We start from the raw sequence: 25,459 nt of genomic DNA, 5'->3' as shown, positions 1-25,459 counted from the left end.
GCGGCTGAGAAGTGACAGAGCTCCTGGTAGATCTGGTCGTTCCTTATCGCCCGTCTAGATCCCTTTTTAATTCTCTCCTCAGCCACCAGGTTTATGAACATCTGCACCTCAGAGTTGGATCGCGAAACAGACTTCTGCGCTGCCATTGCCTGTCGGATAAAATGAGGAAGCCACGAGCCGCTCTTGCGCCGATTCCCGCTTCCTGATTCAAACGTCTGACGGCCCGCCCCCCGACCAATCGGTGGCGTGTAGTGTGATGACGTCAGATGCAGCCGACTCAGCACGCTTAGAACCTCGGCAGAATAGATACAGAAACAGCATCAACTCGGCACGCCTCCACCCGCCTCGACCCCTAGTGTAAAAGCACAAAACGGGGGCATGGGGGGCGTGCCGAGTAGGTACTAGTGTAAAAGCACCATATGATGCAGCTTTGTAGTCCGACATGATCCCTGTGGAGAGCCTGGTTTTCTAGGCAGGGGTGCAGGATTCCAGTGTGTCACAGACAGATTTGTCTACCCACAACTTCTGGGTGGGAAATGTCCTTATGGCAGTCTTCGCGACATTACCATCCACTTAAATCCTACTAACATTTGTATGTCAGCGTCTGACTCTTACTGGAAGCCTGAGGTGTACATAGTAAAGAGGCATAGTGAGAAGACAGTCCCTTGTGGTGCTCCTTGGGTGATGACCACCTGCTCAGACACACAACCTTTCAGTCTCAAATGATGGTCTGTCAGGTAGTCAGTAATCCAGGTGATTTTGGATGCAGGAGTTCCTTACATCATAAAGCTGGGTAAATTGTGGTGGATTCACTGGAGAAATCAAAGAACACGATCCTCACTGTACTGCCTGCTTCGTCCAGATGATTGTGGGTTCATTGACAATGATGTATTATGGTGTATTTAACTCCAACCCTACAATGATGAGCAAATGAAAAGTGATTGTTTGCTTCTTCAGGTAGGCCAATAAGTGTGTTTCCCAGGCTTCCATGATCTGTGACATTAGAGCAACTGTTGATAAGGACAGATGGATGAGATTTTTTTGGTACTGGACCAAGGTAGCATATCTTCTACAGCATTGGAACCTTCTCCTGGACCAAGCTAAGGTTGAAGAGGTGCTGCAGAATCACACATAGCTGGCGCAGAAAGGTTTTCAGAGCTAACACCTTTTGAACCAACAGCCTTGTTATGGTTTCATCTCTCTGCTAGATACAGATAGGCAGGGTGGGGAGTTGGAGGAGGACTAGTATCTCCAAATGTGGTAGGAGAAAGCAATGCAGCAGTACCAAGACATTTGAGATGTGAGGGAAACTGTGGGTCAAGACAGGATGGGAGGTCTGTTTGGCAGGGGGTATTAGAGGAGGATGCTGAGCTTGTTTATGAACTGATCCTGCTGAAGAACATCTTCAGTTCAGTAGCTCTGTCCAGTCTTCTAGCTTTGCTCTCCAGCTGTTTCCTGTGTACACCTTTTTCACTCTAATCTTGACTTTAGGTTGCTACTGTAGTCACTTTTTTTTTTATTGTTTTTAGTGAGCAGCTCTTTTAGGTGACTGATCTAGGGTTTGTTACTAGGGAAGGTGCATGCATCTCTGATATGTGCAAAGAGTAAATTAAATGAATGATTCAAATAAATAATACATTTTACTTTATCTGTTGGAGCAGCCAAAATGAAAAGATTAACATTTTGTCTGTTGGAGCAGTTTATCAGCTGCTTAAACGTTGACAGCGGAAATCCTCCAAGCAGGAGAGCCAAACCTGAATTTAGAATCTATCAAAAATCTATATTTTTGATGAAGAAAACCGTTAAGATACATATTGTTACAGGTACAACAGGAGCTGTTTCAAAAATCTCCGACAATGCACAAAGCTATTCTATATATGTATGGTTTTAAAGAGCTTTCAGTGAAATTTAAGTTGCAAACCAAAATATTGCTTCTAAATGTTACCAGTGCTTTCTCTATCATTTCAAATGAGACCTTTAATTATTTATAGCTGTCAGGTGTCTAGAGGAATCTTTTGTGGCTAAGATGTTTCCCAGAGAGGAGGTATAATTGCCTGAGAGGAGGATTAAATATTAAATATCAGCTATCAGCTGCAGACTGAAATGCTGAGGATATTCTTTGCGTGCAGGCAAAGCTTCCTTGTCAAAGCAACAAGATGAAAGAAGTATCTCTCTTAAATGTGTTGCATGCAGATATAAGCTTCACAGTTAACCAGTAAATAATGTTATTCTGAACAACAAGCACGTGTAAAGGCTGAAAACCCATCTGAAAAAAATCTGAGATGTGGGTGGTACGTTGTGTTGGTGAGCTTTTGGTCCATTCTGTAAAAAATGCCAGTGGCCTTGGTGAACAAAAATCTGAAACAGAGCGTTATACTCTAATGTCCAGTCCATCTGCTGTGTGAATCAGATCCATTATGAATTGATCAATCTCTCAATCAATCAAGGTTTGAGATTCCCTCACATTATTGTGAGGGAATTTAGACACATTTGTCTTAACAGGATCACCTCAGTTCATTGAGGTTTTTTGACGTTTGTTCATCTAAAGCTTCCTTAAGGACCCACCGCATTATTTAGTTTGGGTAGAGGTCTGCACGTTGACTGGACCTTGATTCTTGTTTTGTTGATCAGATTTCAACCAAACTTTAGCTGTTGGACAGAAGGTCTCACATTTGCTTTTACAACATTCATATTCAGAAGTGCTTCCGGACAATCAATAAGTCTAAGATGCCCAGGTCCTGTGGCTGCAGAAAAACCCCAACTCATCAACCATGTACTGCCAGTAGGTACAGTATGATGTGTTTCTGTTGAAATACTGTAGCCGTACTATGTTTGGTTTTAACCAAATATGGCCCTGAGCATTGAGACCAAATGACTCCTCTTTGGTCTCCTCTGTCCATAGGACTTTCTTTCAGAAGTCTTGTGGTTTGTTTAGATGCAGTATTTAACAAATGTTATCATGCTTTCATCTTATTTTAAGAGAAAAGAGGCGTTCTAAAGCAACTTTTCCCATTAAGCTATAATTCTTCAGTATTTTGATAATTGTGCGGTTGTAGACTTATTTAATATGCTTGGTGAGGACTAGCCCTGTGATATAGAATGTGGGTTTGTTTTTCTTTTTTTTCTTTTCTTTTTTTGTATTTCTCCAAGCATTGCATGGGCCGACTGTGGGTAATTTACAGGAGGGATGTCCACTTCTTTGGAGACTAATTTCCTTAAATCTTTTCTACCTGTGAATAACACTGAAATCAAAACTTTTTTGATTATAGTCTTAAAACCATTTTCAGGGGGCACGGTGGCACAGCTGGTAGTGCAGCCATCTCACAGCAAGAAGGTCCTGGGTTCGATTCCCGCCGGGGACGCTGTGGGCGCTGAAGTGCGTGTTAGTTCCCCCATGACTTCAGCGCTCACCCCATGGGTGGGGTTGGAGAAAGGGCCTTTCTGTGTGGAGTTTGCATGTTCTCCCTGTGTTCCCTTGGTAGCTAATGTGAGCTACCCTCACAAAAACATGCACACAGTCCTGGGCTATACATGCCCCCTCTGGCCAACCGGGGTGCCAGATGGGGTGGGGAGAATCTGTCCGGATTAACGTGATCCTTCCACACGCCACGTCCGTGTGGAGAAACCCCACCCTGTCTGGTGAAAATATGCGGCCTGCTCACTCCTCAGGTTAAAGGGAAAGTTCCGTTTTTTACAACCTGGACCTTGTTTCTGGCATTTTTTATGGTCGTATACTCACCCAGGCAAGTTTGGTGTCATTTGGAGTCCATAAAAAATGCCAGAAATAAGGTCCAGGTTGTAAAAAACTGAACTTTCCCTTTAAGGAGGAGACTTGAGCTCAGTGCAGGGCTCTCCCGGGGTTGGTAGAGGATGTCAATGCCCAGGACTAACTTAGGTAGGAGCACTGGGTGATAAAATGGGTAAAAAGTGGGGATAAAATAAAAATAAACCTCTTTTCACTAGGTTGGTTCACTAGGTGGTTTATCAGGCCATTCAATAATCCACTTATTATATAAAAGTGTAATGGAAATGATTTTTACAAATTTCAACATCTCAAGCAGCACTGGACGTGACGTAACCGGTCAATCTAAACTATTGAAAATAGTTTCCAGCTGTCTTTGGCCTCATTAATATGATGCAGTTGTGCTCTGACACTATTAAGTCATTAGTAATGAGAGTAGTTACATAATGGCTTCACTTCTGTATAATTATCTGCTGCCTTAATCATCATTTTATCAACAACGGTAGCGGTATTCGCAGTAATTTGTCAAAGATTAAAAGATATTTTAGTCCATTGTCTTTAACGTTGAGATTTCTTTTCATCGTTTTTAAAATAATTTTCACATGCCATTTTGTTTGAAAAAAATATAGTTAAGAGAACAATATTCCTTGTGAAATACCATGAATTGGAGTGGAAGATGTGATAAAACACATTTTGTTGCATAATTATGTACTTAGATAAAAGTTATTAGTGGAATTTAGTTATCTTCACATATTATCTTCTCATCTTCTCGCTACATAGGTTTTATCTTAGTCTCCTAGTCCCCGAGAAATGGACCAGGAGTTTGAATGGGGTGCGTGATATCAGTGTTTGATGTCACAGTTTTATGCTTTATATTCTCCTTCAATAACCACAATGGAAACTGGATTAGGTCTCGCCCTATCCTTTCCCATTCTGATTGAATAACAGTCACTGCAGTGCTGGAAAGCAGAGGCGGAGGGAAAGTGAGAAAATGTCTGGTAGGAATGGACGTCTGGCCTCTCAATGTCACGTCTGTAAAATGCAGTTTGGGATATTTTTGTGTGAATGGGGTCGTTTGTCCAGCTTCTAACATTAACAACATGCTTTGTTTGACGTGAGACAACCATTGTTGGTTGTTTTGGTACCGAGGAGTGCCAATTTTGAAGGACCTTTCAAAATATGTTCCATCCTAGGCAATAATTGTTCCCAACTATCCCAATGCCGGTACATTGAAAAAAAATTTTTTATTATTTATTCATGACAGCAATGACAAAAATGTCTAATTATATGAATTTGCTTGTATCTCTGAGGAAGTCATCACAATGTGATGCTAGTGCTTACTATGAGAACACTTTTTTTTGTTCTGTAAATGTATCTCAAACTAATGGGAAAAATGCTAAAATGCATGACATTGATAATAGTCTTGACTCAACAGCACCCAAAAAATGAACAATATAGATTCATAGGAGAGGTGCAGTAAAGGGAGCAAGGGAGATAAGTTTGATGGAAGATGAAAGCAAGATAATTGAAGTCTAAAAACCCATATAAAATCAATAGGTACGATGATTTCAATAAGACAATTGACTAAAATCCATTTCTATCAATTACACACCTATTCTACACTAATTGACAATAGATCATTATCAAAGACAGACACATCAAAATGCTATTATACTTGTTTTTGTAGTCATGATATTTAAAACATTATTTTAACTACAATACTGTAGAATTACTGCAGACGTTCTGAAGCTGTGTTTCATCATGAGGTGGTCCAGAACTGGGAGAGACTCTTCCTCTTTCTGTTTTCTGCCATGCTAAATGCCGACATGAAGCCAAAACGGTTCATTCTTGTTAACTCATAATGGTTCAGACAAGACAAGCCTCACGGAGGGACACAGCTACCACTTGTCACCTCACATTTTAGTGAAGTTGTTTATTTATCATACCCTTAAGACAAAAATTAATTTAGTTATCTTGTTTCAGGGCCTTCACTTATTGCCAAACAATGTATTTTTCAGCAAGCTGCATGTGATTTCACTCAAGCTGAATGGCACAGTTGGATGGTCCAACAGGCACAATGAAAAATGTTACTTCATGTCCCTTCTAGTGGTTATATTTCTATGCTCTGCCTATTGAGGAACCAGCCGGATGCCAGCAGGGCAGACGGGTAGACAGTGTGAGGCCACCAACAGCACACTGATGGGTGAGAGCAGCGTTCGCCGGAGTCCTTCCTGAATCGAGCTGAGAATCAGATGTCACGGATCGAAGCCAAGTGGAGTGATTTGAGGGCTTGACTGGTTTTCTGACCAAACCATAGTCATCGTCCTCAGAGTCACAAGGTTCTATTGCAGTGTCTGCTGAGAGACACAGGCCCCTCTAAGCTGCATTTTACTTTATTGGGAGAGAGACAAATCATTCCAGAGAATAAAAAGGGTTTTCAAATGGATTATGAATTCCAGTAAAATGGATAATATTATTATCCATCCATCCATCCATCCATCCAATAATATTATTATGATTGTTGTTATTATTATTAATAGTATTAGTACGAGCTGTAGTAGTAGTGGCAGTAGTAGTAGGGGTAGTATTCTTCCCTACTTAACATTGAGCATTTGCTGAATAGCAAATGCCAAGCTACTTAGCTGTTTTAGCATCCAAATGTAGAAATGGCAGACTATTTTTGGAAGTTATTGGACATAATTGAATTAAGCTTTTGGTTTAATTTCATTTTCCTAATTCTTTGGGAAGTATACAAAAGATTATTTTTCTCATTTTTCTGTTTAAATCATTTAATCTTGTCTATCACATATTTAGAAAAAAATATTCAGTATTTAAAAAAACAAAAACAATTCAGTATAGGCAAGATAGTGTCTAGCGTGTGATGTAGAAACAAATTCTTAACATTTACAAGTAATCATTCAACAATATGAACTGATTTTATGTGTTTAGTGTGGTATTTAAGCATAAATTTACATTTAAATCATTTGTTTCAACAAAACAGCTGCTTCAGACATCAGAAGCAATTTTTCTTTTGTTGCTACCTGCCAGACACTTCAGGAAAACCTGATAAAAGCCAGAAACATACTCAGAGTTAATTTTAGCTTGATACACAATGCTCCAAACATGGACATGTTTTTAAAAGACTCTTTTGTGACTCTAGTGGCCTTTATTAGAAAATAGATTGATGGGAAATTTGGGACAGAGAGAAGGGGAGGACGTGCAGCAAAGAAGGGACTTGGACCTGCGCTGCCTGCACCAGGGCAACAGTCTCGGCATAGGGTGTCCCTGCTCAACCCACTGAGCTATATAGCACCCAGGACGGCTACTCTTTTCTCTGTATCTGTCCCACAACATTTATCGTCTACTGACGCTGCCCTGGTGATGGAGAAAACAGTTTTCCATTGATTAACAAGCTGCCATCGAGGCAAAATCGAGCACCCACACATTACATGAACTGTTGCGTCACTGTCACAGGTGTCCTACATTAGTGCCAGGGTAGAGGAACAGCACATATATTTAGTAAGCAATATGTTAGGAGCATCATTCACCTAATAACATTCCCCCTTCACTTCAGTATGTGAACATGTCAGACCTGAACACATTCAACCATCCAACTTGGCACTGCAGTGATCGTGCAAACGTAAAACACACAAAGCTTTTTAAGGCTGACAAATGGCATGTTCTGTATTGCATGTGCAATGATTTATATATATGTGGGGGTATTCAGTTTTGACAGTCCTTTAGTATATATCCATGTGAGTGTAGGCCTGTATTACAGTATTACAGCATGCAGTGACAGGGTTAAAACCCAATATCACAAACCTTGAAAAATGTCATTGTGTACAGAAATTTAGTTTCGCCCGTTCATTAAACAGTAACAATTATTGTCATTGAGTGTGTTCTGATCACCTAAGAACTTCATCTGAAGTGGAGCGAATAGAGATATATTGAGCTGACGTTAGTATGCATGAATAGGAATCACGTCACATGATAATGGATCTTCTGTTTCTCATTTTGTTCTTGAATACGGGACATTTAGCTGACATCGGTTATAGTGTTGTTTATAGCTGTAAGCACATAGCTATGACTTTGAAACAACAGCTGAACTTATGGGCCAATTCAAACCCCCAACTACACAACTATTGTGAAACTGCATCATGCAGTATGCCTGAGGAAACTCAAAAAGAATAAATACTTTTTTTTTTATGTTCTGCTTCTATGTTTTTTTATTAAGGAATTGTGCCCAACTCATTGATATGTCATTTCAGTTCAATTCATTTTATGTCCCCATGACTTGCTAGGAAATCCCAGTGTTGGCGCTTCTGTCCTTATTTGTTTTTTCATTATGTGAGCTAATAAGTGTGTTGTGTGAGTCAAAGGTTTAATATTTGATATCTGACGGCCTCTTAACAAATTCAAAAAAATAAATAAATAAGTGAATGTTTATGTAAAACAATTATATACAGACATCATTTTAAATGTTTCTCTTTTTTTTGAGTATGTTACAATTATGAAATTTTATGTTAATATTTTTTAGCTACTGTGAATTTAGTCATCAAATTTGGAAAATTTCCCATGTACTTGTGTCTATCAAATAAAGGTTTTAACCGAGTTTTAGCACATTAATTAACTTAATTATATTTCATTAATTTAGTTGGTGCTATGGTTTTGTTTTAGATGAACTTACAACAAGAGTAGTGACTAATGGTTAAAAAGATTTAATGGAAAAAGAGAAAATTAGATTACTTGCATTATAATGACACTTAACTTTAATTCAGCATTACTGGTTCAGTGCATTGAAAAAAAAACTTTTTAACAGTAGCATTTGATTATTGAGGCTTTCAGAAACAATATAATGCATGGACAAACCAGAAACACTGCCAAAGCTCAGATACTTTTAAAATACAGTTTCCCCTGGAACTGGTTGATTGCAAACGCTGAAGTTTCATTTTCAAGCTCTCATCATACTTTTCAGATATTTGTTCCAGTGTCTGTTGTGGGTTTTAAATGACTTTTAAATAGACATTTGACAAATGAAAGGTGGGCTTTTTCTATAATTTGCATGTTTGTTTAACTAAAAGATAATGATTATTGAATGGATTTGTGGGTATTTACTGGCTGCTGCAATATGAATCATGTGAAACACTGGACTGACTGAGCGACAGGATGAAACGAATGGACGGAAAATGCCATAGATAAATCCACATAGGCTCCGTAAAAGAAAGAGGGTGGTACGGTATGGTACATTGTATTATTAGGACGTTCCTACGTACATGGTCTGCAGGAGGCTCTGTGGAACCGTGCAGCCAGCCTTGGGAGGGAAGTTCCAAAACAATCCAGGCCCCATCTAGCAGCAGGTATAAAAAAATACAAGAGACAAGATCTACTGTACTGCTGTTGGTGCATTGCAGGATGCAAAAGAAGTAATAAAATTCACACAAGAGAAGATTACATGCAATAAAGCCACACAGAGGAGACAACAGGGGAAAAAAGCACATGAAGAGAGAGCAGAGAAGCCGAGTGCTTTGAAGGTTAACAATTAATAGATATTCACTCTTTTACGACTAGATCATGTAATCTACACCCACACACATAAACATATAGTTATGGCCAGGAATAAGTACAAAAAACCTTGGTAATTTCCCAGTTCCTAAAAGGCAAAGGAAGCAACCTAATTAAAGCAGAAATCCAAGAGAAACATCAAGCAGTGGGGGAACGTTTCAGCATGCAAATCACGCTAATAACAGTGCTGCTCCTCCAGTGACTCTCTCCCAGTGCCAACTTCATTGTTTAGCTATTGAAAAATGCCACCGGGGTGAAAGGGAGGCGGGGGAACAGAGTGAGGTTCGGGGACTCCAAGGAGCAAGAAGAGTTGTTCCAAACCGTAGAGACGCAGTAAAACAGCAAGCCTCGCAAACGAGACAACTCTTCTGTATCTGCCACACATTTTAAGCAGTAATTAAACATTCAATGTTAAAGGAGAATTTCTTTGTTTTCAGTTTTATTTAAGTGACTCAACAACTTATTAAGGAACCACAGTCGACCTACTGAGCTCATACATAAAGACCAGCAGCCTGTTTATTCACCCGTCCCCATGAGAGTTCCCTGAACTCATAAGGACCCGTGGTGACAAAGGTGTCACGCTGCCTTCAAATGCCCTAGAAACTTCCTTAAACATAAAGTCCTTTGTGTTATGCATCCACATATTTTTTCTCCAAGTTGAAATGGTTCTGGGTTCTTAATTCCTTAAAATGTTTTTTCTTTCTGTTGAGTCTTTATGCATTTATCTTAAAGTTAAGGAAATATAAAAGCATCAGTCCTGTAACGAGACAATACAGCAGAAATAAACAAAAATCGCACCAGCATGTAGGCTGTATTGTTACCAACTGTTACTTTACGTCATATTGAGATTTTAATGTGTGTGTCAAAATGCGTCCATGCATTTACTGTATCTTTTATAAAGCACCTAACTGACTTGGCATGATCTTTTAAAACCTTTTCTTTGCTATTCCAGTTTTCTTTTCTCAGAACTACAGTTGGCTCCGTACAAAGATAGCAGAAGCTGCAGTACGTGTGGTCTGCTCACTTTAAGTTCAACCTCTTTAGCTTTGTTAGTTTTCAGAACATTGAACAGAGCAGGGTGATTCTGTTTTAAGACGTGAAGTATGTCTGTCTTTAACGTTTTTGTGGTTCTTCCTCCACAGGTTTACGAGTGATGTTCAGGTCGCAGAAAAATGTCCACAGTCAAAAGAAATCTGTGAAGAGTCTTATCTGAGATGGGAGACATTGGCATTACAACAAAACTAAGCATGTTTAATATTATCGCATGTCCTTTTGTACAAACTGTATAATCTCATCACGAAATGTGTATCCTTTAACTTGTGCAAATAGTGACCAGATCCCCAGTCCTACACCTGCAAATGCATCATATAGTTCTGGTTGTATAATCTTTCACTATAAAAGAGTGTCATCATTAATCTTCCTAAGGTTTTTTCCAAATCATCAGAGTGTATCTGTGAAAAACTTACACAACAGGCTTCCCAGTGAATGTGTCACCATGATGTGCTTATTGATAGGGGTTTTTTTTTTCTTTTTTTCTGATCAGACCCCTCAGGCCAAAAACATCTGACTCCAAACAGCCTTTGCATGTTCCACGGTCCTCCATTAAAGAGTGTTTATTCTGAATCAAAGCAGGTGGTTCAGTGTGATGTGGCAGGATATTACATTAATGGTGTGGTTATGTAGCCTGAGGACAAAGTTTTTCAATATTTGTGACATTGGACGGACACAGTCATACACTGCTGTTTGGGTCTGGATGTGGTTTCGTCCGTGCCACCTCTTAAATTATAAAGGCTCATCTGGTCAATACGCTTCACGAGTCTTGCTCTGAGGTATGGTGTTTACTGAACTGAAAGGTCTCTTTTAACGGTCACGTTTTCACTCTTTGTTCACACCTGCCAAACAAACAGGATTTGTGAGCCAGAGTTGATTAATAATCGTGAAGCCAATGACGTGTTCATACTTGTATACTTGTAGAATGTTCCAGGCTTATCTGCCTAATTGCTGCTGTCCAAAAACTCAAAATGTTCATTCCAAATATGGTCTAACTGGGGTAGCGATAAGGTAAGAGCCAGAATTGCCGTGCGGCTTGTCAAGCAGGAGTGTATTGCTCTTTGTAGATCTATAAATAAACCCCTGAGCTGAGAAACAGACCCACTCCCAAAAGGGAAGATAGGCTCGACTTCAGTGGCTGTAGACAAAAAAGAAAAATTAGGTTGTAAGTTTTATAGCTTGGAAAAATGAACTGTAATAAAAACACTCACTTCAAGGAAAACCGTAGGGCGTTGCTGTTCTGGATCCAGCAGGAAATTTATATAACAGAGCCAGACAAAAATGGGGCTTCAACTTTGTTTCTTTTGCAAAGGTTTTGACAAAGAATGTCTGTAATGTTTTTGGTAAGATAGAAGATACTACCAGATAGAAACATGCCCATTAATCACAAGCGGTATAATTAGAAAATATGCAAAGATTTAGTGATTCATCAGACTTTTTTTGTAAATATGATGCCCAACCGTATTAGAGTGTCAATCCGTTAGGTGTTGCCAGGAGCATCTAGCAAATGCAGGCTTATTTGGGGGCTCTAATGCAATCCTGCACCAAATTCAATCAACTTTTATGACTTCGACTTATTGTTGATTCATCATTTGGCTGTCTCGGTCTGCCTCAGCCAAACATATCCTTTTTCGCACATATTGCTCCCTCTTCACAAACGCCATCAACCACTTTTACAATAAATGTGCCCCTTTCAGTTCAAAATATTCAAATCTTGAATAGATGGAGCACTTTGTTTTCCGCAGGAACCAATTCCACCTGTCTCCATGTTATTCACCCAAACGTAATAGCTGACTATGGGGGTGTGTGAATAAAAGTAGAGTACAAAGCCTCAGCAGCAGTATTCACACAGTCTGTGCCAAAAACGCTGTCCTCATTTAGACATCCTCCTCCTTCAGTCTTCAAACAGAAAACAGCTCATGGAAGGCACAAATCTCACTGTCTCGGACATATAAAGTTGAAATGTTAAAACTTACAAAAGATTTGGGGAAGAAAAACAATTCCGCCTTCAGAAGAACCATTTCACACACTGGAGCTCCTTCACAAATATCACGGTCCATGCCGACAGATTTACTGTACCTTGTGTGGTGTAGCTTCTGAGGTGGGCACTGTGTGGTTGAGCTTTTTCGTCCTCGTCCCTCCGTCTGTCACGAACTGGATGAGAGTGCGCGTCTGTCGTTGCGCTGGTTAGAATGAGAGAGAAGGATCTCTCCCTCTCCCCATCTACCTCCCCTCCCTGATGATAAACACAGAGCACGTGGCGTCACCGATGATGCAGCACAATGAACATCACAGCACCCAGAAGAGTGTGTGTGTGTGTGTGTGTGTGTGTGTGTGTGTGTGTGTGTGTGTGTGTGTGTGTGTGTGTGTGTGTGTGTGTGTGTGTGTGTGTGTGTGTGTTGGGGAGTTGGACTCGTATAAAATAAAATGGAGATGTGAGTTTTGTGTCCTGAGTACCGGTATGTGGTTTTGCTTCAGAAAGCAGGAAACCGGAGCTCTGATCTGGTAATAACTGGGGTTACTCATCCCTTATAAAACACGCTGGAAAAATGGAAAAAGATTCCTGCAAATATAAAACTAAAGATCCTTTTCTAAATAACTCCTTATCAGTTTGCACATTACATTCATATTTAAACAGACTTGGCTCCAGCTGCATGAGCGTCTGTAGGATAACCGAGGACCATTCTGTCTTGTTAAAGTTACTGTCAACAGATCTGACCGTGTTCGGGTAACACTCTGATAACATCGTCAAGTGTCTCCTGTCGATTCTAAACATGATTTCTGCCTTGAATATGGTAGGATTTGTTTATATGGAGGACACATTTCAGGACCTTTTATTCTAAACATGCCCAAGATAGAAGTGATAAGAGCAATTGCCTTGTACCAGCTGCAATCATCGGTTGACTTCCGTAAGACAGAAAGTTGACAATTGGATCGTATTTACTTGGTATTCTGAATGCAGGAAACATGCACAGTAGTGTGTACTGTATATGAGCCACTCTGACAATGTAGGTGACAAGATTAAAAGTTGAAGGACCTGTAACAGGAGACCAAGAGGCAGCAGCTTGGTGCCACCAGGAGAAATAATCAGGTTTTTCAAAATAATCTCTGGAAACACTAAAAGGAGCACAAGGAAAAAGGAAGACACCTTACAAACCAGCAGAGAATAAAGGGACAACAACAAGACAAATATATGTTCTGAGACTGATATGCCACAGGTGCAAACACTCAAGCAAGATTGGGAAAGGAGGTGAAACAAGAACTTAACACACAAGGAAACAGATTTTCAAAATAAAACAGGATGCTAACTCCCTAAAACCCAACATAAACCCTGAATCACGAAGACTTTACAGAAAAGTATCACTCAAAGAAGTCCAGTCCATAACAAGACATGATTTCAGAGCTCTATATCATTCAGGTGTGCTTTATAAGCAGTTGACCTCCTGCCTTTCATGTTGTTTCATTGCTAAAACGTCTTAAAGGCATTGGTGGTTCAACTAAAATACAATGAAAATGAGGTTCCATACAGTCTCACCAAATCTCTGCACGTGGACATGGGTTTAGAGCATCTTCTTGTTGATACTCCACACATGTTCAGTTAACAAACTTCATATCCATCCATTTACTATATAACATACACAAAATATACTTTTTGTTTTAAATGATACATTTGGGGGCGGCAGTAGCTCAGGTGGTAGAGCGGGTCGTCCAATGATCAGAAGGTCGGCGGTTCGAATCCCGCTCTGTCCCAGTTTGCTGTCGTAGTGTCCTTGGGCAAGACACCTTACCCAGCTTGCCCCGTGTGAATGTGTGTGAATGTGTATGAATGTTGGTGGTGGTCGGAGGGGCCGTTAGGCGCGATATGGCAGCCACGCTTCTGTCAGTCTGCCCCAGGGCAGCTGTGGCTACAATGTAGCTTACCACCACCAGAGAGAATGTGTATGAATGAATAATGATCTCTGTAAAGCGCTCTGGGTGCCTAGAAGGGCGCTATATAAATCCAAGTCATTATTATTATTATTTATCAAGAAAATGTAATATCGCTGCCTCTCGCCTGAAAATAGCTGGGATAGGCTCCAGCAGACCCCCGTGACCCTGCAAAGGATAAAGCGGGTATAGATAATGGATGGATGAATGGATGGATGGATGGATGGATGTAATGTCTCTTTAATAAACTAATGTAAAGTAACTGAAAATGTCTTCTTGGTCAACCAAAAAGAACAGAAAATATGAAAATGCCAAATATTTCTGTTTGAGTGAAAATAAAATAAAAATTTGATAAAAAAAAAAAAAAGAAAATGCCAAATATAACATCTACAGCATCTTCCAGTTTGGGGTGTTATTTGTTACAAAAACATCACGGCACAACAACTGGGTGTCATAAATGTTGCAGAATTTTAATTTCCGGACACCTTTACAGATGTAGATATCATAGTTCTTTGTTCTTGTTCTTTGTTGTTTGTTTTTTTTTTTTTACCAAGATTGAAGCTAAATATGCAAATCATTTATTTTATAGTTGGCATTTTGGTGTTTTGTAGAAGTGTTTTCAAATTGGTGGCATCTTTGAATAAATCAAATTAAAAATGTGATTGGATTATTTCTCTTGATTTGTTTGATCATTGGCATTTAAGTGAACATGGCAGGGCTGCACGATTATGGCCAAAATAATAATCACGATAATTTTGATCAATATTGTGATCACGATTATTCATCACTATTATTCAATGAGTTTAGTCCAATTTTTTTTTCTTGCAACGTCATGTAAACGTATCTCATTTCTGTGCTACATAACTGCTAATTTACAAACATTTGCATAAAAATAAAATTGGTGCTTGCCTGCATAATAGAAACAGAAATAAAAATAAATGTAACATAACATTAAATAAATGGGACACTGCTTACTCACTAACATTATACATTTCTGTTCATTCTGGGCACATATATTTGGCCAAATGGAACGGGATTGCTTTAGCGATCTCTGTTTTTGATCTAATGTTTTGAATAGATCTAATGTTTTGCACTGAAATTACACGAAGGCCTGTCGAAATTAATAGGAGTGATATTATTTATATAAAACAATTGTTTTGTCATGTTTTAATAATTGACTGTGACACCATCATTTTAGTATTTTTTTTTTTCTGGTTCAACTACAGTGGGGCTAATCCATATTTTGGTGAGGCTCAAATAAATGCCAGAATATATATTTAATAAAACAACACCCTCCAACCACAGCTAGAAACAAGCTGCAGGCACAGAGGGAGAGAGCCAGAAACGATGCTAGTGACGGAAACAGCACACACGTGGTTCGGAGTAAAAGGCAACAACCACCACCGGGATGCGCCTTCAGTTAGACTAAAACATTGAAATGTGTCAATTTTGATTGGTTCATATTGTCACAACGAACGGAACAAGTTGGCTTACCGTTTTCAGGTGATCTAACATGTTTGATGTTGAGCTGTGATATCCAAACTGTTGCTTACAAAGTTTGCATTCAGCTTTTTTTATATTGTCTATTTTTATGAAATTCTTCCACACAGCAGATGTCTTTGATTTGATAGAGTTCAACAAATCACCGGACCTTGTCCTTCTACTTTACAATCTATCCGTCTCTAGTCAGTGGGTTGGGCTAATCCAAAATAGCAAAAACAAGGGGGTGTCCAAAAACATAGTTACCTGTGAAAGAGGTGGGCTCTGAAAACACCCCTTTTAGAACTTTCCTCCATTTTAAGCTAAATTAAATTAAATTAAATTAAATTACCAGAGAATCAAAGAATCAAAAAATCTGAATTTTAGTCAAGCCACGCCAAATCGACTAATAAATCGACCAGTCGACTGAGAGATTACAGTATCCAGTAAAATTCCAGCGAGTGAGGTTGTGAGGTATTAGTGTATGAGTGAGGCTGTTCCCAGCTGTAATTGGCTCATGCAGACGGCACGCTGTGAGTCAGTGGTCTCTTATTGGCTCATGCGGCAAGTCATACACACACGCACACATGCACAGAAAGTTATTGAGACAGTTTTTTTCGCCCGCCCATTTTTTTCATAATAATCACACGATCATGTAATTTTGAGCCCATAAGCCAAAATCGCAATTAAAATTCGATTAATTGTGCAACCCTAGAATATGGCATGCTTTTCTGCTTTTTCTTAACTAATCTAAAGTTCTGGAGCGATGAAGTTGTTCCTTCATCACATCTTAAGCCTGAAAGGTGTCTGAATGAAGACGTCAGTGTGTAATCATCGCTGTTTCGCTTCCTGCGGTTGATGACTTTCATACTCTGGATCAGGTTCTGGCTCCAACGTACTTGGGTGGATCTCTGGACTCGTCATTGTCTCTTAGTTTTGTTTGTCTTAGCTTGGTTTGGTTTGGGGTTCTGTTCTTGATCGGCAACAGGGGTTGTGCACGTCCATGAGGCGCACAGAAAGCTTGCAGAAATTCACCCAACCAGAAAACACTTAAGAACCTCCAGACGTTTGTCCAACTAGAACACATTTAAAATGACAAGATCTCAATTACAGAAAGTCGAGTTATACGTTGTATAAGTACCCCAGGTTAAATAAAAATGGCTGAACATGTCCACCTTAAATCCTAATGACATAAATACTTAAAATTGAAATTAGTGGTTTACAGAACAAGACAATATCTTTAGTGCTTCATGGTAAATTAGTTCTACTGCTCTATTACAGTCATTTTATTCAAATTTGTTTATCTTGCAGCTGTTTTACTGCTCTCAAGTGGAAAAAGGCTACAGTTAACTGCATAGGCTTTGCATACCAGTAGTTTTTTATCCTAAATGTTATGAGTTGTTGTCCAAGGAATATTAACCACCACAACAGTTGGTGACCCCTGTCTTGATTGTGTCTGCCCTGTAACTGGACCGTCCACGGGCTCACTCGCTGCAATCTCCCAACGTGTCCATCAACACTCATGTATCCTGTAAAAGCGGCCTGGAGGAGGAAAGTAGCCTGCAGTAAGCCCCTAGCAGATGAATGGGTGAACTCCATCACAAAAGGTCCAAATTACTTTTCAGAAAAATGAAGAGTACACATCAGGGCCGCTAAGAGAACAAATGTCTGAAGGTCAAGAGTTGAGAGCTGTTCATCAACCTGATGACAGCTGGCAACAGCTCTTTCTGATGTGTTGGTGTCATATGGAATCATCTGATATCTGTTGACACATGTCACAAAGCTTTTAGATCAAATCTTCAAATCGTCACGGTAAATCCGGCATGGACCATCTCTCCCAGGCAGCTTCATCCACATCCGTCTGAGAGCAGCTCTCCCTCTGAAATCAGTCATCCACAACAGTTAAATGTGACGGTTATGTAATGTGAATTAAAACATCATTACCAGAGCACTCATCCCACAGTCCTGTTTATCAATCCAGATCAGGTTTGTTGAAAGAGATGGTGATTTATACTGTTCATCTCAATAAAACCTGAGCAGAGGGCACTCAGAATCAGAGCATCTTTAGCATGTATTGCTCAGGCTTTGGCAAGATTGTTGGATTATGAATCATCCTCCTTTGTTTAAAACAATACTAGTCATTTTGTGAGCACACACCCCCTCCTACCCCCAATGGACCTGTTGTCGGCTGGTTAGAGGAGACTTTCCAACATAAATATAATTCCCTAGTCATTTCCCAACTTGTTGAAGGTTATTGCTGATATCAAAGTCAAAAAGTTTTTTTTTGGATAAGCATGAGTCCTCCAGCTGTTTGGTTAGGTTTAGACATCATCATTTTCTGGTTAGTGCAATCAGACTACGGTATTTGGATTGGTACTGCCTCATGATCATGATGATGTTCAAGTGCATTGACTACAGTGAGGTTGCCTGGTTTGTTCTCTATCTTAGTCAACGTCTAAGGGGCAGAGAACAGTGCATCCTGTTTTTTTCCCCTACTTAAAATACGTGTAAATGCATATATACTAGTTTTGTCAGAAAAAAAGTAAACCCCAGACAATGAGAACACACAAACACATGCACACACAAACATATAAACAAAGACATAGAAAGTGAATTAAAACTCAACTGGGTCAGCCACAACCCATGTTTGTCCCAAATGTTCAATCCCATTGATCGAGTGTAAAAAGCAGTAACACCAGAGGAGCGCACAATGTGTCTGCTGCCAACAGACAGACTGGCCTCTGGGAGGACGGAGCTGCTGATATATTTAGAATGACTCATCGCTCTGTTATACTGCAAATCGGCCTCTGTAGATTTATCCAGCTGAGAGAGTCTGTGTGAAATAAGAGTATAAAATAAAAGCCAATTAATGGAGGGAACTGTTATAGTAAACACTGTGCAATGATTTAAATGGCTTCTGGAAAAATGTCCAAAGAGGACTCGGGTGACTGCCCAGTGCATTGTGGGTCTGTGTGTATTTCTGGTTTTGTGTTGCATCTGTCACTCGTCTTCTTGAGTGTTTTTATGTTTTTGCATCTGTAGTTATTTCAGATCTATTCGTTGCACACATCTATGTTGTATTTGCGGCCATTCTGTAAAAATGTTTTGCCTTTCTTTGTTGTAGTTTTGCATCCCTTTGTGGTTATTTTGAAAGACTTGTTTTAGTTTTTATTCCTGCCATCTTCTTGCGTCTACAGCTGTAGTTCTTTGATTTGTATCTGTTAATGTTTGTTTTGAATCGCATAGATTTTTCACTTTACATTGCAAAATACTGTTGCTTATGAAATGTTGAAATGCTTAGTAATACAATCAGGATGGGTCTCCTGTAGTGGTCTATGTTGCAGCGAATCTGAAGAAGCCTCTGACTTGATAACTGACTTGATATTTGACAACTGAATATGTGTACAGCATTGACATGAAGAAAACCTAAACCCATATGTATACGTATAGAACAGTCCCCAGAACGGAAGCAGCCGTCTTTATCACTTTGTTCAGTTTCTTTATGTCCCTGGCTCTGTTGTTGCTCCCCTACGGATGACTGCAGATGTGACTGAACTCTCCACAATAGACTTGTAGAAGATATGCAACATCTTTCTGCAAACACTGACCTAAGCTATATATATAATGTTTTATCTTGCTCCTACTGTCTCTTTAAATGTACTATGTAAACAAAACAGCTTCCTGATGTTCAGTCCACAGGTGTCATTGTGGTGGTTTAACTTGCGGGAGCTGTAGGAGGAGAAGGCTGTCGAATTTATGGATTATGGGGTTTAGTAGCACATCATAATGCAGCTGCTGTGTGAGCTGTTTGGGGAATAGTCCTCGATCAAGCTTTCTCCGCTCCCCTCCTCCTGAAACCTGTTACTTCAGTTATCGTTACGTAACTCTCCTCTCCACTAACAAGGCAAAAGGACTGTTTGCACTGACGGCCCATAACTGCCACATATAAATGTGTCTCCCTGGTTCCAGCTGTGTGTTTTTGAGAGGCAGGCTCAGTGAAGGGAATATTTATGAATGTCATTTGCTGTTGTTGGGTTGTGAAATACTGGATTGATCCACCTCTGCTGAAACCATAGACTGTATGTGGGGGGTGTTGGGGTGGACGAGGTTGGAAAACATTCACTGTACCTCAGATGCTAAAATCTAGCTGTTTATCTAAGCTTAGTTCTCCTCATACTTGTCTATGATGCTAACTAGCTTCAACTTATATCAGTGAATTTGTCCATCTGTCCTCTTCTCAGATGTCACTACTCAAAGACATCTGAAACGAGGTCTGTCAGGAACAAGGACTGCACAACAAGCCGTATTATCTTCATGATGAGAATGATTATTAGGGCCCGAGCACTGACAGTGCGAAGGCCCTATTGTATCTGTAGGAATTTTTCTTGTTTTTTTTTTTATTTCTTCCGACGAAAGAGGGCCTTTTTGCCCCCCTAAACGTGCCCCAAAAGTCACCAAATTTTGCACGCAAGCCAGGCCTGGTGAAAAATTTGATATTTAATGGTTTTTTAGTTTGCATTAATGGGCGTGGCAAAATCGCTCAACAGCGCCCCCTAGAAAACTTTGTGCCTCAAGCCCAACAATACGGTTTGACGTACATGCACAAAAATCGGTACACCCCTGTATCATGTCGCAACTTAAAGAAAAGTCTCTTGGTGCCATGGCCGAAACCGAACAGAAAGTCGGCTATTTTGAATTAATCGTGTAGTTTTGGCGCATTTATGCCATTTCTTCTGCAGTTAATACGGCCCGAACCGTAACGTGCACCCAGGTGTGTTATACATCAAAATGTGCGTCTCCGTCCTGCGACGATGGGCATTACTTTTCTCATTCAAAAGCGTTACCATGGCGATGATAGACGCCAAAAAGCGCGCCCCCTCCTTCATCTGATTGATCCATATTTGATAGTCCTTATTTTCTGCCATAACTTTTAAATGGTTTGTGTTAGGTTTAAACACAGCATTACATAAATTCATAATGAGAAAAGACACAGAGACTACCTTGGAATGAGTTTTTAGCGCACTCCTGCAGGAGGGGGGAGAGCAGAGGAGTGCAGGGCAACTGCCCTCATTGAGAACTCCTGAGCTTCCCCCAGATCCTCCCTCTAGAAGATGCTTTTATTAAGAAACTTTGACAGGAATTGATCATATGAGGACAATGCACAGTAAACAGTAGACAGTAGACATTGGGTAGTGGACAATGGGTGGAAGTGATAACGTATGATTGAGTCCTGACATTACAGTGGTGACCTGTCACAGGACAGTTCAAAACCTAGTAGATCAGGAAGTGGCTGATGTGGCTTCTGTTAGCCACTCATGTGACAGTTTCACAATGACAAAACAAGTTCAAAGGTTGATTTACCTCACATTTCCCTACTCTTGTCAATTTGAAACTTCAACTAAAATCCGTCCATTAGGCTTAGAATAATAGCCTCATAAACATTTAAGGTCAAACATTTAAAAAATAGCTAGGGCTTATCGCGTAATTATATGTCAAGGGAGAGGCGAAAACCCGATTATATGGGGCAAAATTCCTCTCCGACCCTCCTAGTGAGCGATCACTCTGGCCAAGACACATAAAAGCTTAAAACATTTCACAGTAAACAAAATGAAACAATCTATACTCCAGTGTTATCATAAACAGGTTGTCCTCAGTTAGAGTTCGATGGAGTTGTTGGCAATACTGGACTAACTTCCTTAGTCCAGTGGATGGTTGGATGGTTCTTTGGATCATTGCACTTAGACACAGAATGATACACTCAGAACCATACAAGGACAGTAATAATCGAAATCATAATCTAGCCATTATGTCAGTCCAGGGGCCGGAAGTCAGCCAGGACCCAAAAGTGGTCTCCTGCTGAGCGTCTGTCTTCTGACACAACTTTGGCTAACTGACGTAATTCGGCTATAGTTTTGGTAACATTAGCTTCAGCACCAGTTTATGAACGTACATCAGTGTAATCATATTACAACACAGCAATGCAAGTAAAGAGTTTAAGGAACAATTCCTAACATGTCAGCATGAATCCTTAGTGGAAAAGTTTCTTCCATCTCTCGGAGCTCCTCTCCAGTCTGTTGTCGCAAGTCAGTTTGGGCTAGTCATCTTCAGGCTAGCTTTCACTGCAACTGGTGGACGCATGTAGATCGTTCAGCCATCTTTACTGCTGTCGGTGTCCTGATCTAGACCACAAAGGGGCCATCCTGACGGGGTGATGACCATGTTTTTCGTCTCACCAATCAGGATCTGGATCTGGTTTCAGCAGTTCCTGCTAGGAGAGAGAGAGAGAGAGAGCAGAAACCAGCAGCCCACAAGAACTTTTGAAAATTCTCATGTACATTCCGACTAATGGCCGTCATTCAGGCCATGGCTTTCCTGACCCTTAATTTACCAGGCCATTAGTTCACTCCAAGAACGAAATCCATATGAACAACTTCAAATGGATAGGTCCTTTCACGACACTGACCTCTCTTAGGCCTCATATTGCCTTGCATATTGTATCTGCAACATGTCGGAAAGACCCTACAAAAATTTTTTAAAGGGTATTTAGTATTTAATTCTTTGTGTACTATACTATTCATCCCTCCTGTTTGAGCTATGGGAAAAACTTCCCATGGCTCAATGTATCCACCAGGGGGAACAGGTTTTCGTGTCACCTAGAATTTGAGTTGTATTGTCAACAGAGGTGGGGGTCTCGTTGTCATCGCTGCCGAGTCCTGACTTCTTCCCAGATAAGTAAGTGGTTCTCCCACTTCTTGACCTATGCACCCTGGCAAGTCGGCAAGTCTGACTTAATGATTGTTCTAGGGACGGTTATCTCTACGTCCCAGAGAGATCCCCCAGATCCCCTTAGATTAGAAGGGGGCAAAACCTGTTAAATTCTGTCTCCTATCTCAAGGACCACAGAACTCTCCTATTTCAAAATGTTCTCATTGCAATCCAAGTGGGTTATGGTTTAATGAAAGTAACACCACACAAAAACTGTCAGTGCAGCAACTCTCCTGTAACGTAAAAAGTAGTCTTCAGTGAACTTATATATATATATAAACAATAAGTCATTGTCACAAAACGTTGGACTAAAAGGAAGCATTCTATCAAATAATGCCTTCTCAACTGTTGTTGAGCTCTATTGTTGCACGCCCAAAAGGAATACCAGAAAATTGTCTCCAGATTAATCATATAGTCTTCAGGAGATACTTAATCTTCTGTTTGCATGCTGTAATGCAAATGCATGCTCTTCTATGAAGACTTATAGAAGTCTTAAGAAAATTGTGGGATAAATTCCGATGTGTAAACTAAGCAGACAAAAACCCACTGAACTTTAAACACAAACTTCAGATCATCTGCATGTGGGTTTTGTGTATTAGTGCATATGTGGAAATTACTTCTCCTCAAACTACACTAAGCAAACTCAATTGGTGCATTTCAGATGAACTCCAAACCTAAATGGTAGCAACACTGATCACAAATGTACACATTTTCAGTGTGAATAGGCTAGTATGCACTCAGAGTTCTTCTTTTCTAAAAAGATTGTTCAACGGGTTTGTTTCTTCTCCACACACTCCTTTCCTGTGTAAAATGTCACTGACTGACATGCAAATGACAATAGGCTCATGAACACGCCTCACTCCACTGTATCCAAAACACAGCGGCGCCCATTTTACGGGACGAAACTAGGGCTGAAACGATTCCTCGAATAATTCGAGTAATTCGATTACAAAAAATGATCGAGGAATTTTCTCTGCCTCGGGGAATCGTTTAATTTCACCATCTCAAAGCCTCGTATTAGATGGCACTGATGCACCAGACTGATACCGAGGGCCTTCACCATCAGCCGAACCTGACAATTTACCCTCTTGAATTAAGCTTAGCTTTCTATGCTGCCATTCATGTTTTTTGCTTTAACAACAAAAGTTCCTTTTGTTGCTCAAAACTCAAAACAGTATCTGCAGAAACTGAAGAACGAGTCCCCACACCAGGTTTAAGAATTCCTTTCTCCAACAAAACTGCCTTCACACTTTAACAGACTCCTTTAATTTTCTATCTGCTACTTCAAGCTCATACTTCTCAGCAATTAGCAGCAACTGGTCCTTAGTACACTGATCTAATAGTGCTGCTGACGGCGAATCAACAAATTCATCCACTACAGATGCCATGCTACACTATCTACACAAAGTGACAAAGAAAAAATAAATAAATCAATACTTTAAGTGTTGGAACCACAAACAAAGCCTGGGGGAAAAATAAACAAGGAAAAAAGGTAAACCCAAAAGTAAAGAACCAAAAGGAGATGGAGATCCCGGCCAAAAAGAACAAAAGAGGGGTAAGCACAGGGCCAGCCGCGCAATGGGCCGTTGGACCATGCACTTTCCCCACTAAAGAAATCTATAACCTTAAACAAAACCGATAACAGGACTACCGGCAATCTCCAACTCAAACTAAAATAAGAAAACTCTGCCAATATGGACAGAGGAAAACACACCTTCCCCAAGACCAGTCTCAAAGTTCCAACCCTCACCTTATTTATTGCAACCAAAGCATTACAAACCACAAAAACAAAACTTAAGGACAGATGCTTTCCTACTCCCAAACTCCACCGACCAAAACCTCCTTCAAAACTGAAAATCAGGAAGAGAAGAATCACATGTGGAACTCCCAACACTGGCACCTAACTAATTGGCTTCAACAGGTGCTACCGAATAAGCCACTCTGAAACCAAATAACTTCAAATACAACTACGGCCAAACTAAAATTCCTAACAGGAACACAAACCATATGCCAGCATCAAAAACCAATAGTCAGACCAAAGGACGAGCCACCATTTTGTCACACACCGGGCCAGTTAGTGACAAAGAGGGAGTCCACACATGAGTCACCAAATTCAAAAATGTAATTTATTAAAGTAAAAATTAAATCAAAACAAACCAAAAGTATATGTAGGTTTAAATGTAGAGTGTCAGTCATGTATGCTGTGTGTGGGTGAATGAAGTATGCTGAGTGCAAGTATTGTGCAGGAGGAAAGAATACTTAGTTCCCCATTGGCAGGTGGAAACCCAGAACCAGCCCCTAAATACCCTGGCTCCCACACACACACACACACACACACACACACACACACACAAGTGAGGCCAATTGGGCTGACGACCTGCCACAACTTCCATCCAGGAAGCAGAATGACCAATCAGGAGGGAGAGGGGCAGGCCGTCACACGCCCCGACTACATTTAATGCAACACAACATGCTGACGCTGCGTAAAGGGGGGAGAGCTTAAAGGGGGAAGAAAGAGGCGGCAGGCATGTTTGATTTTTATAACATGCCATGCTCAGGCAGTCTGTAATGGCCCTGACGGGAGACACATGTAGCTCAGCGTTTAACTTCTATTTTTAATCCACGCTATATTCTTCTGGTCTCTTCTCCTATGTCCCCCCTCTAAAGCCAAAATCATTGTCCCGCATTAAATCGACCCAGAGCCTACGCCGCAGCCTACGCCGCTCTCTGGCGAGGGCAGAGAGCGCCGGTCGGGCTGGCGGTGCTGCGCTACCGTGCAGGCTCTTTTGCCACGGCTACGCCTGGGGGTACGCAGCGACGTGCACCATTCTACGTTGTTGTAACGCAGAACCATAAATCAGCCCTTACCCGGTACATAAACCTCTGTTCCCGCTACAGTTTTAACTAAAAGAAAAGGCAGAAAATGTTAGACAA

At 40.4% G+C, this 25,459-nt stretch overlaps 1 protein-coding gene across 5 annotated transcripts in view; it reads right to left on the bottom strand.

Moving 5' to 3' along the window:
* The window catches only part of ndrg4 (NDRG family member 4), a 73,419-nt gene extending 60,841 nt beyond the window's left edge, over window positions 1–12,578 (bottom strand). For 3 of the 5 annotated variants that reach the window (XM_061721218.1, XM_061721219.1, XM_061721221.1), the window contains exon 1: window positions 9,016–9,089. In XM_061721218.1, the coding sequence (XP_061577202.1) occupies window positions 9,016–9,089 (74 nt within the window). Of the gene's footprint in view, window positions 1–9,015; window positions 9,090–12,433 lie in introns of those variants that run through there. The other 2 variants (XM_061721220.1, XM_061721222.1) reach the window with 1 other exon arrangement.
* Between the last annotated feature and the right edge of the window lie 12,881 nt (window positions 12,579–25,459).

The sequence above is a fragment of the Cololabis saira genome, chromosome 5 (assembly GCF_033807715.1).
Source record: "Cololabis saira isolate AMF1-May2022 chromosome 5, fColSai1.1, whole genome shotgun sequence".
In the NCBI taxonomy this organism is placed as follows: Eukaryota; Metazoa; Chordata; class Actinopteri; order Beloniformes; family Belonidae; genus Cololabis; species Cololabis saira.
The sequence above is the reverse complement of the archived record's forward strand: the minus strand, read 5'-3'. Positions and strand labels throughout refer to the sequence as shown.